Source organism: Balaenoptera ricei, chromosome 6 (assembly GCF_028023285.1).
Source record: "Balaenoptera ricei isolate mBalRic1 chromosome 6, mBalRic1.hap2, whole genome shotgun sequence".
Classification (NCBI taxonomy): Eukaryota; Metazoa; Chordata; class Mammalia; order Artiodactyla; family Balaenopteridae; genus Balaenoptera; species Balaenoptera ricei.
In genome coordinates this window covers 94,976,061-94,988,072 of record NC_082644.1, presented here as the reverse complement: position 1 = coordinate 94,988,072, position 12,012 = coordinate 94,976,061, and the positions used below count along the sequence as shown (strand labels likewise).

Sequence of the window (12,012 nt, the reverse complement as noted above, 5' to 3'; positions counted from 1 at the left end):
TAAAAAACAAGGTGACCAAGGTGGAGACGCTCAGAGATTTCACAGGACTTTTAATGAGATTCCACTTGGAAGTTCTCTGTAGGCGAGAGAGGAGAGTGAGATGAGGTAATAACACAAGTAGGTGGATTCATCACATGCCAGCTCAACAGTATGGACTCATAGATGGATGCCAGCCAAGGAAGGATCTGTAGGAGCCAGGTCTGCATTGAGAGGTGCAGGCCTGACATCACAGGCTCACAGCCTGGGGGCAGAGCACCCACTGACGTGTACTGGGGTCCGTCTGATGTAAGGGCCCCACTGTGGAGACTGTTAGGTTTTTCAGAAAGTAGTAGAACTGATCTCAGCCAGTGATCTTGTGAAGGTTTTAGAGCGTGAGCTTCAGGACGACACCATCTTAGTCTGACTTTTCCATTTAGTCCAGGTGCTTTAAAGAGAGAACTAGAGGGCAATCCACAAAACTGTTCATTTGATAGAAGAATCATCTAAAGACTGTGGCTCTGCTTCATATTGTAGAGTTCTGAAACTGGAAGGGATGTTAGAAATGCCTTGTTGAAATGTGACTTATTGAGACAAGTCATTTCATACTTCTGTTTCACTAGTGGAGAAAATAGGCCCTGAGAGGGCAAGTGACTTACTGATGGTATCACAGTAATTCAGAGCTCACGTCAGACATAAAGGCCTGTCTTTAGTTACCTGGGATGCTTGTAAACAGTCTAGCTCTTCATGGGCCAACAACTGTCACCCCCATTCACTCCCCAAAATCCTCTACTCATTTTGAAACATTAAGTGAATCCTGACACTCTCCACCAGGTTTCAGCACATTGAGCATAAAATGCAGACTCCTTCCCAGGCCTATGTCCTATGACTCCTGCCTCCCTCTCCTCCTCATCCCCCATCACTCTCCCTGGTAGCTCATCAGATTCCAGCCCCACTGCCTTCCTGTTGTTCCTTAAATGTAGAACACTCGGGACCTTTTCACCTGTGCTCTGTTGCTTCTGCTTGTAATATTTTTCCCCTGAATCCCTGCCTAGCTTGTTCTCTCCCATCATTTAGGTTTTGGCTGAAGTATATGACCTCTTCAGATGGTCCTTTCTCACCAGTCACTCTGCCTTTATTTTGCTTCACTTTTGGCTATCTAAGATCATATGATTTAATTGTTTGTTATCAAACTCTTTCCTGGGAACACAAACTCCATGAAGGCAGAGACTTTGTCTTTTCACCCCAAATTCTCAAATATGCAGGACAGTGTCTGGCACATAGTAGATGCACAGTGAATGTTTGTTGAGTGAACACGTGGGTGAGTGATTGAATGCTGGTGATTGGATTGACGTGAGTTCAGTATATGAGCATTTAGGCCCTCTTTGTGTTCCATCATCCTTCACTGTAAATGAGTTTGTAGCTTACAAGTCTGTGGGGCGGATCAAATAACCAAGTGATGAGGGGATAGATGCATGTTTGCAGTTGTTATTGATTGGTCCTGTGCTCTGAGGCAATAGGAGAGGCCAGGCCCTTTTGGGTGATCCTACCTTTGATGTCCCTTTGCAGAGACATGCCCTGCTCGGTGGGGGAGAAGGAGTGGACCACCACCCCAGTCCCCAAGACCATCACGGACATCTTCAGAAATGGGAACTGGACGATGGAGAACCCCTCCCCCACCTGCCAGTGTAGCAGCGACAAAATCAAGAAGATGCTGCCCGTGTGTCCCCTGGGGGCTGGGGGGCTGCCTCCTCCACAAGTGAGTCACTTTCAGGGTGTGACCGTTCAGGTGGGGTGCAGGGTGGGCTTGGGGAGAAGGCATGGGTGACCTGCCATGTCAGGAGGGTCTCTTTCAGTCTTGATTCTTGTCATAGGGAAAAGCATGTGAGTTTTGAGAGGAGGGGGCTTGGAGCATATTGTTCCTGTATCTGAGGGAGGTTAGCCTGCTTCTCTCTTTTGAAGTCAGCCTAGTTTCCTTACTGGTTCGAGGTACAACCAGAATACAACACTCTGGATCAATGAGCTGTGGAAGGCACACTGTGGACACTCTGGTGTCACAGGACAGACTGTGACAAGCCCAGCTTCATCTCTGCCTCTGCCACAGATGAGCTGGTGACCTTGGACAGGCCACTCTGAGTCCCTGGGCCTGTTTCCTCACCGCTGAATTAGGGAGGCTCGCCCATAAAACTTCTGTGGGTCTTAACGACTCTGACATCCTCTGAAACTCTGAGTGTGGGAAACAGTTCTGAGCCATTTTTTCTGAGAATGATTTCAGGAAGAGGCTTGCTTTTGCTGTCTCTCTGCTGCCTTATCAGCATCCAGGTTGCAGGGTGAGGAGAAGGAATTTCAAATGGTGTTGAAAACTTAAAGCAGTCCTTCTTGGTTACCTTTCTTTAAAATAAGAGCTCATCTCTTCATCAGTATAACTCCAATGAACAGAAGAATTCACTAGGCATGGTCAATGGTGCTGCTCCCTAAAAACCTTTTGTAACCATAAAGAATGATACTTCACGGTCTAACGCTTAGTTGTTCAGAATAATTTGCTGGGGCTCTCCTTGACTTGCCGTAAGTGCATGGCCCTGCTGAGAGCAGAATGGACCAGACCTTGGTGGCTGGCTGATGGCAGAGCCTGGGCCCTGTGGGCAGAGTCTGGTTACACTGTGGTACATGTTTGAGGGACATGTGTCATTGTTGTCCTTGATTTGTTTTCTATTCCAATTCTGGTCCATAAAGACACATGCACTTGGTTTTTCTGTGATAACAGAGAAAACAGAACACTGCGGACATCCTTCAGAACCTGACGGGAAGAAACATTTCGGATTATCTGGTGAAGACATATGTGCAGATCATAGCCAAAAGGTCATTATTTACTAAACTTGGCGCCTGCTTAATCATTACTGATCAGAGGAAGTAAAAGCCAAAAAATAGTAGATTGAGTAGTGGGGGGGAACATCACATTTTGACCTGATGTTGTCTTTTGGAAGTTTAAGATATTCTTTCAAACTAGAAAAGATGATGGGAAGTATTATGAACATTCAGCTTCAAGACTGAGGTTGCATGGTTCCAGGATGAAAATAAATCTGGATTCAAATTCTAATTCTGCTGCTTTTTAGCGTTTTTGACCACGGGCAGCCAGTTATCCTATTAAAGCCTTAGGTTGTATAAAATGTGATAATAATGTTGCTCTTATTAGTTTGTCATGAGGATTAAATGAAATGATACATGTGAAGTACCTCTCATGGATGGAATGAATGATAATACATGGCATTATAAAGAGAGCCCTGGCCCAACTTAACGGCCTGTCTTGGCTCTGGAGCCTTGGAAGAGCCATATAGCTTCCTGGGGCCTGGGATGGGAATCGTCCCTTTGTCCAGCATATCCGTGCCACAAATACTACCTGCACACGCCCTCTTGGTTATCAGATTGACTGTCACTGTATTACAGTACTTGTGTTCATGTAACCCTTATTTTACATAATAGTGGCCCTATTGACCTTCAAAGAAATTAACAGGAGACATAGGATAAAACATAGTATATGTAGGGGTCGGTATTATCCATGGTTTCAGGCATCCGCTGGGGGTCTTGGAATGTATCCCCTCCAGATAAAGGGGGACTGCTGTATTTAGTTGATGCTCAGAAAATGTTTGTTCTAGCTTCCTTCCTATCAGCTTGGTTAGTTGGGCCCCTAAGTTAGGAGTTCTAGTGACTTTTAATGACAAGGGTATGCTTGAATGACAGTTACTGTGAGTTTCCAAGAAAGAGGCATAACCTCTCCGTATGTCATCCATAATTGACCTATTATTTTGAATTTTAAAAAGTTTCTAGTTTGATCACCTCTGTTGGTTTTTGAGTTGTTCTTAATATAAGGCATGACCTTCATATAAATAATAAGGTTTTAATATGGGGAGAAGAAAAGACATGCTGATTAGGACTTCTTTCCATTGACAAGACCCTACAGCACCAGCCTGACCGTAGGGTTATTTCTGCCCTTTGTTGTATCCTCAAGTAGATATTTACTCCTTTTGCATCATCAGGAATAGGATCAATGTTTCTTTGCACTGATTTCTGGTTTCTTTGTCTTTGGCCTTCTGCAGCTTAAAGAACAAGATTTGGGTGAACGAGTTTAGGTAAGTTGACCTCGCTGTGCCTTCTTTTCATTTTCCTTGACTCCTAAAGTTCAGGAGGATGATTTTGATGTAGTTTTCTTGGATCCCGGGAAGTTGTTAGTTTAGGGATTGTTTTGCCTTTAGCATTTCTGCTCAGTGCCCAGCTGCCACTTCAGAGGCCTTTGGAATATTTGGCACACTGATGTCCTTGAGGAGATTTAGAAGTTCCTTGTGGGTCTCTAGAGACTTGACAGGAAGCACGATGTTTTGAGGGAAAACCTATGCTAGTTAAACTTACCAAATCAAATTCCTAGGAGTCCTAGTGACTCAAGGACAATTTTTCAGGTCTTTGGAATAACCAAGGAGGTCTTAGATGAAATAAGAGGCATCAAGACCATCTATGTTCATTGTATTTCAACTCATTTATCCCTCTGAGTTTTTTTTAAATAACGATGTTTCTATTAGAAAATAAAACCAGAGTTCCATCAGGATAGCAAGAATCATTCTCTCCTGTGCTGCAGTCAGGCTGTCTCCGACCCACCCTCCACCTCCACCCCTGCCCATATCCCTCTAAGTTTTGAAGGAGCAGATGGGACTGGGGAAGAAAAGAAGGAAGGATCCTTGAAGTCCATCAGTTCTCATGAGAAATGAGATACCTTACATGGCTGCCTCAAAACATGGCTCTTTGTCCCTGCCTCCCATCTTCCTTCTTTGCCTTTTCTCCAAGAGCCAGGACTTACTGAGTAACTGAGCAGGGCGGATGCAGGACCTTTCATGGTTCTCCTGCTATGGCAGAGCCACGGCCTGTCTCTAAACCCTTTCAGGCCTCTCTGGTCAGTGTCTTCACTGCTCATCCTGACTTCCCATCTGCTTGCCTGGAGACCCACGTTCAGGCCAGAGCCACCAGGGGTGGGAGGAGCATCTGTGAGATGGATGAGCATTCTTTTCTCAACATCTCAGATGTCTCACTCTATGTATAATCTGACCCAGGTCCCTCCCACTTGGGCAGGAGACAGAAGAGTTAAGAGATTGCCAGAATCCATTAGAGGAGGCCAAGGTGAAACTTTCTCTGAGTCTTACTTGGGTCCTACTTTGAACAGGCAGTTCATCTAAATGAAGCATTACATACTTACGTGGTGTCTGCTGCTGAATGTTATTGGATCCCACACCGCCTGTGTTTTAATATCAGGCTGTTCTTTTAGGTACGGTGGATTTTCCCTGGGTGCCAGTAATTCTCAATCACTGCCTCCGAGTGAAGAAGTTAATGATGCCATCAAGCAAATGAAGAAACACTTGAAGGTGGCCAAGGTACAGTATGCATCCCAAGACATGTCAGACAGAAAATGAGTTGCTAGTACGTGGGAGTAGTTGGCAGGTAGATGATCACCTGGCAGCTTATTGTTTAAGACTTTCAAATACAAAGCCATCACTGGGCATTTAGTGATCTTGGGCCAGCCAAGACTGAGCTACTCAGTATGTTATTTACTATCTGAAAGTGCAGATCAAAAACAAATGCAGAGATTTTAAATCTCTCAATAACTTAAGCATAGCCAGTGGATAAATAAACTGGGCATCAAACATACTTTTCTGAAACAATCTCTGGTTAAACAGGAAATGAATCATTTTCTTTAACCTGGCAGCTAGATTTAGTACCTAATAAGCATTCACTTCATTTATTTGTATCTCAAGTTCCCCATTTCTAAGTTTGAATTGAGGAGGTCAAATGATATGGCCTCTAGGGTCACAGACAGCAGGGATTGTCTTAGAGTCTGTATCTCTGCCCTTGAGGCACAGACCCCATGTCTGATGCATCTGCATATTGAGTGTAGTTCTGGATCTTAGGAGGATGTCAAGGGAGCACGGTGAAGAATCCTCACCACCAGTTACAGCCAGACATCTACATCTTGGGACTTTGACTCACAGGGTTTCCCTCTGGTTCCTTTAAGACCTGTGGCTCTTGGCAACAACACTGCTTTAGACTTCTGGTCCCTTGTTTCTCAGGAGCCAGTTATTCAGTGGCTTCAAGGTTCATTTCAATGAATGACGCAGTGGCAGTGTTGCCCTTCACAAGGTTGTCCCATTGTCCACAGACTCCAGACTTCCTGTTGCCCTCCCCTGTGAACCATCCCGCTGAGGCAGCTTTCTGTCATTCACAGGACAGTTCTGCAGATCGATTTCTCAGCAGCTTGGGAAGGTTCATGACAGGACTGGACACGAAGAATAATGTCAAGGTAAAGCCCTTTGTTCCAATAGCTTTTTGTTTTTTTGTTTTTTTTTTTGGCCACTCCTTGCTGCTTGAGGGATCTTAGTTACCCAACCAGGGATTGACCCCGGTCCCCAGGGCAGTGATAGCACCGAGTCCTAACCACTGGACCAGGGAATTCCCTCCAATAGCTTTTAAAGTTGTTTTTTTTTTTTTTTTTAAGATTTTTGATGTGGACCATTTTTAAATTAATTAATTAATTAATTTATGGCTGTGTTGGGTCTTCGTTTCTGTACGAGGGCTTTCTCTAGTTGTGGCAAGCGGGGGCCACTCTTCATCGCGGCGCGCGGGCCTCTCACTATCGCGGCCTCTCTTGTTGCAGAGCACAGGCTCCAGACGCGCAGGCTCAGTAGCTGTGGCTCACGGGCCCAGTTGCTCCGCGGCATGTGGGATCTTCCCAGACCAGGGCTCGAACCCGTGTCCCCTGCATTGGCAGGCAGATTCTCAACCACTGCGCCACCAGGGAAGCCCCCTCCAATAGCTTTTTGATGAACAATAATCCCTATGTTCCCCTGAAGTACTTTCAGCTCATGATAACATTGATTCATGACAGAAATATCTCTTAATTTTACTGGTGAGGCTGTACAATATGATGACGAGAACTTGCTTTGCCACCAGTCACGCCAGGGGAACCATTATGAACTTGACCGAGTTACTTAACCTATTTAAGCCTCAGTTTCCTAATCTATAAAATGCAGGCAGTAATCGTGGCTACCTCAAAGCTATCTATGGTGAGGGTTAAATGAGTTAAAGGTAGCACAGTGCCTGGCCACACGGTCAGTGCTGGGCACACCCTGGCCGCTGTTACCTCTTTGCCATGTTCTCTGATCATGTTCTGTCTCGTGGTATGACTGGAATTTCTGAAGTGCACATGCATGTTTTGTGTGTGTGCACCTACCTCCGGGAGCAGGGTTTGGGAGCAGTACCTCACACCTGGTATGTTTTAATTCAGGTGTGGTTCAACAACAAGGGCTGGCACGCCATCAGCTCTTTCTTGAATGTCATCAACAATGCCATTCTCCGGGCCAACCTGCAGAAGGGAGAGAACCCTAGCCAGTATGGGATTACTGCCTTCAATCACCCCCTGAACCTCACCAAGCAGCAGCTCTCGGAAGTGGCTCTGTAAGTATCCCTGTGTCTGAATCGGGAGAGGGAGAGGGTGTTTGGGGGAATCATGGAGCAGGGGAAGGAAGTATGAAGCTGGTTGTAGAGTAACAGCTGGGGAAACAGGTTCATTATGGTATGTTTGGGTTGGTCCAGGCTCTGGACAGAAAATGATCAGTTTATGAATTGGCTGGGCAGGGATTAAACTGCAGAAGATACATGACTCTGATATATCAAAGCCATTTTTACATTTAGGGAATTCACATAAAGTAAGTTAAATTGTTAATATAATTCTAAAATATTTTAACTCACCCTTAACACAGTGTTTAATAAAAAAATCAGTTTCATTTGTTTTGAAATCACTATTTTTAAACTTGGCGAAACATGCTTTTGTCAGCTTGTGTTTAATTCCTTGAGTGTGTGTGTGTGTGTGTGTGTGAGTGTGAAGTTAAAACCAGTATAATCTAGTTCAGAGTGTATAGCCTTTGAAATCATAGAGATCTGGGTTTGAATCTGGTTTCTAAACTTTCCAGATGTATGGTATTAAGTGAGGCAATTCATGTAAATTGCCAAGTCCGACCTTCAACACATGGTTGATATTCAACACATGTTAGGTTCCTTTCCTGTATGTGGAGCATGGCACAGTTATTACTTCTGCTTCACTCGTATAGAATATCAATATATGTCACTAGGATCTTTATACCAAGCTTATGTAACATTTATGCAGAGAAATAGTTGATATTATACCCCATTTCATGGACTTACAAGACTATTCTTATAATAAGGATCTGATGGAATTTTTGTACGTGTTACGTTGATACGCCACGAGCTTTTGTTGTCAAACTTATTTATAGCCAGAAATTGTTGTTTGAATAGTTTCACACTAATATTTCTGCTTTATTAAGTTTTCAAGCTACACTACTCCCTTATGTGTGAAAATTTACAACTTGTTGCTCATAGAAGGACAAGAATAGTGGAACAAAGTGAATGCCGTTAGGCCACTATTAGACTTCCTTTAATAGTTTCATTTTGGCAGTAGACCCTTTTGACCTCAGTAGAATCAGTTTGCATTTGAATTATCGAGTTTTTTTTTTTTTTTTTTTTTTTACTTGAAAATAATCATCTTTAACCCTGAATAAAATATATGTGGTGAAGAGATTTTTTTTCCCTGGGCTATGCTTCAAATATTTGTGTGTGTATGTGTCCCTGATTGAGTCCTCAGCTGCACTGTCTGTCTTTTTCAGGATGACCACATCAGTGGACGTCCTCGTGTCCATCTGTGTCATCTTTGCGATGTCCTTCGTCCCGGCCAGCTTTGTCGTGTTCCTGATCCAGGAGCGGGTCAGCAAAGCGAAGCACCTGCAGTTCATCAGCGGAGTGAAGCCTGTCATCTACTGGCTCTCCAATTTTGTCTGGGACATGGTAAGAATGCTGGTCTGCTGCTGCTATATAAACCTCCATCAGGGCTCTGGATTGGATGGATGAAAGAGCTCCTGGCCATCAGCAGGAGATGTTCTAGCTAGTCCAAAGATGAACAAAAGAGGAAAAGGCAGGTGCAGTTGTACACTTCCATGTGACCAAACACAGCCTTAAGCCCAGGGCTGATCTCACACCAGAGGAAATCTGTCCACATGGACTGCAATTCATACCACCACCACCTCATTCCCTAAGTGACAACTTTTCAAAGAAACTGAGGTGGAAGACTTAGTCAAAACTCAAAGCCAGTGCCTCTAACTTGTCTGATAGAGCTTTAACCTCCAGAGTCAGGGTGCTCTTTGTCTTACTAGGAAACATTTGAAAACTTTATATGTTTTGCTGGAAGCTTATCCATCCATTGCAAATCTATTTTCATGCCAGCTGTAATATATTGCTTCTATTTGGACCAATATGGAGGACTTCAAAGAATTCTGAAGTTCTAATTTTTATAAAGTGGAGTTGAAATGTGTCTCCCTATGGGGTCCATTAATTTGTAGGCCACACAGAGGAAATTTAATTCTTCTCCCACTGGACAGCCCTTCAGATATTTGAAGACATCCGTCATTTATCCTAAGTCTTCCCCAGATAAGATGATATATGAGAACATACTTTGTAATCTCTAGATCACTGTACAGATGTGAGTGATGATGGTGATGTCTGTGTTGATTATAGCAAGCCTCTCAGACTTGTCATTGTTCTGACCTGATTGCCTCTCTGCGGCCATGCTCCATATTGTTAATAAGCCATTTGAAAAGCAAAGCCCAGAATTAACGTTACATTCAGGCTGTGGTCTGAATGGTTATGAGTCTAGAGGGAGTTGATCTTATCCCATATTCCTATTACTCAGCCCAAGGGTATTTCATCTTGGAAGCAGCACTGTCTTGTTGGCAACTTGGCAGTGAGCTGTTTCACAGGTATTGTTTATGGGGTCTCTTTCACTGTATACTAATGCAATTGACTTTTTTGAACCTTTATATTTATATACGAATCTAAAACTTGATATATATATATCAAACTTTATATATAGCTTTGTATATAAATATAAAGGTTATTAAAAACATATATAAAAGTTTATATTTATCCCCGTTAAACTGAATTTTATGTAGTGTCCATTTGTTTTGGTTTTATCTTGATCCAGTAATTGCTTTATTGAGTAAGCACATACATACTGACTGCTCACTACGTGTCTGACTCTGCCAGGCATTGCAGATTCGGAGATGAAAAGATCAAGTCCCTGACTCAGGAATACCACTTATCTTCCTGTGTATTATCTGTCCCTCACTGCTTTAGAACCTCTGAAATTTGCTATAACCATGTCTTCATCTAAGTTGTTTGAAAAGCACAATTGAGTAGGATGGGACTGAGATGTAGAGCCCTGTGGTCTGAAGCTATAAATACTTCTAACAGCTGACAAGCCCACTACCACCTCCCTGCCTCTGCTCTGCTCTGCCAGCTATGAATTCCCGTAATTGTCCTGTGGTCAAGTCTTTGTTTCTGCATTTTAATGCTTGAGACACTGTCAGGACAGACTTTAAAATTAGTCTCAGTGTGATGAAACAGTTCTGACATTCATGTTATGAGTGCTTACCTCATAAATAGATCACAAGTGAGCTTGAACTTGGGCAGACTATAATACAGCATTAATGATGAAGCAGACACAGTCGTCTTCGGGAAGAATAACGGCAGCTTACTTGCTACCTGTGAAATTGAAATTACTCTGACTGGGAATCCATCGTTCAGTAAGTTTACTGAGCGTGACACCTTGGCTTACCTGTTGGAAAGACAGAAAGGACGTGCAGTTTATAAAATCAGCCGGGGGTAAAATGCTTGTCAACACGTATTGTCCAGTATTTTGATTAATAGTTCTTGTGGCTTCATTAATTCAAAGTTCTTCTTCAATATGTTTATCTGCCCTTTCTTGTCTGATGATGATGAAGACTTGAGACGTGTTGTATCTTTGACTTAGGGGTGACCTTGATTTCCTCGTTTCACTTTTAGTGCAACTATGTGGTCCCTGCCACGCTGGTCATTATCATCTTCATCTGCTTCCAGCAGAAGTCCTATGTGTCCTCCACCAACCTGCCTGTGCTAGCCCTTCTCCTGCTGCTGTATGGGTAAGGCACCTCTGGATGGGGCATATGGTATCAGATGTCAGGGGGAAGGCAGGGGACACCCAGTGGACATGTGTCTTTGTGCCTCACCAGGTGGTCCATCACACCTCTCATGTACCCAGCCTCCTTCGTGTTCAAGATCCCCAGCACAGCCTACGTGGTCCTCACCAGCGTGAACCTCTTCATCGGCATCAATGGCAGCGTGGCCACTTTTGTGCTGGAGCTCTTCACCAACAATGTGAGTTCTGCAGAAGGAGATGCTGGGATGAGCATAGTGTTTAGTCATGATCTTATTCCACTTGCCTGCGGTGTTGACACCGTGGACCACTCTGTCCTTTTGCAGAGTCTGTCTGTCTTTCCTGGGTTCGCATACCATCTCTCGCTTCTCCTTTTCCTTATATGTCTCTGATCACATTTTTCTGTTTCCTTTGACAAGTTCTTGTATACTCCTTTCTGTTTAAATGTTGCTTTCCCCAGTATTCAGTTCTCTGGCATCTTGTTTCCCACTTTAGATGCTCTCTCTGGGTGATGGCATTCATGCTGGAAGATTTCACCACCACCTCTCAGTGCCTCATATTGTTCTCTCTCACATCCATGCATACCTTTAGCCCTGACTCTCCTTTTGAACTCTATTCTCATGTTCTCACTTGCCCAGTGGATGGCTCCATTTAGATTAACTGAAGGACACCCCAGACTGGCCATGTCCTAAATCATCTTCCCCCCAGAACCCAGTATTTCTCTTGCCATTCCTGTCATGCTGGATGGCATTACCATCCACCCAGTCACCCCAGCTGGGGCAATATTAGAGCCATCTTATATGCTTTGCTTTTGCTTATTTCCCACATTCAGTTGGTTACCTTGCCAGTTCCTCCCATTACAGATCTCTTAAACAAGGTTCCCTGTCCATTCTTGTTGTCATTGCCTTCATCCAAACATCTTAACTTAGCCCACAAAGCCTTTCGGAGGAGTACAACCC

General features: G+C 43.8%; 1 protein-coding gene across 6 annotated transcripts in view; it reads left to right on the top strand.

The window, feature by feature from the left end:
- The window catches only part of ABCA1 (ATP binding cassette subfamily A member 1), a 138,089-nt gene that overhangs the window by 110,680 nt on the left and 15,397 nt on the right, over positions 1–12,012 (top strand). For all 6 annotated transcript variants that reach the window (XM_059925215.1, XM_059925216.1, XM_059925214.1 and 3 more), the window contains 9 exons: positions 1,546–1,735; positions 2,741–2,835; positions 4,071–4,103; positions 5,285–5,390; positions 6,239–6,313; positions 7,298–7,467; positions 8,694–8,871; positions 10,924–11,039; positions 11,130–11,274. In XM_059925215.1, coding sequence (XP_059781198.1) covers positions 1,546–1,735; positions 2,741–2,835; positions 4,071–4,103; positions 5,285–5,390; positions 6,239–6,313; positions 7,298–7,467; positions 8,694–8,871; positions 10,924–11,039; positions 11,130–11,274 — 1,108 coding nt within the window. The remainder of the gene's footprint in view (positions 1–1,545; positions 1,736–2,740; positions 2,836–4,070; positions 4,104–5,284; positions 5,391–6,238; positions 6,314–7,297; positions 7,468–8,693; positions 8,872–10,923; positions 11,040–11,129; positions 11,275–12,012) is intronic.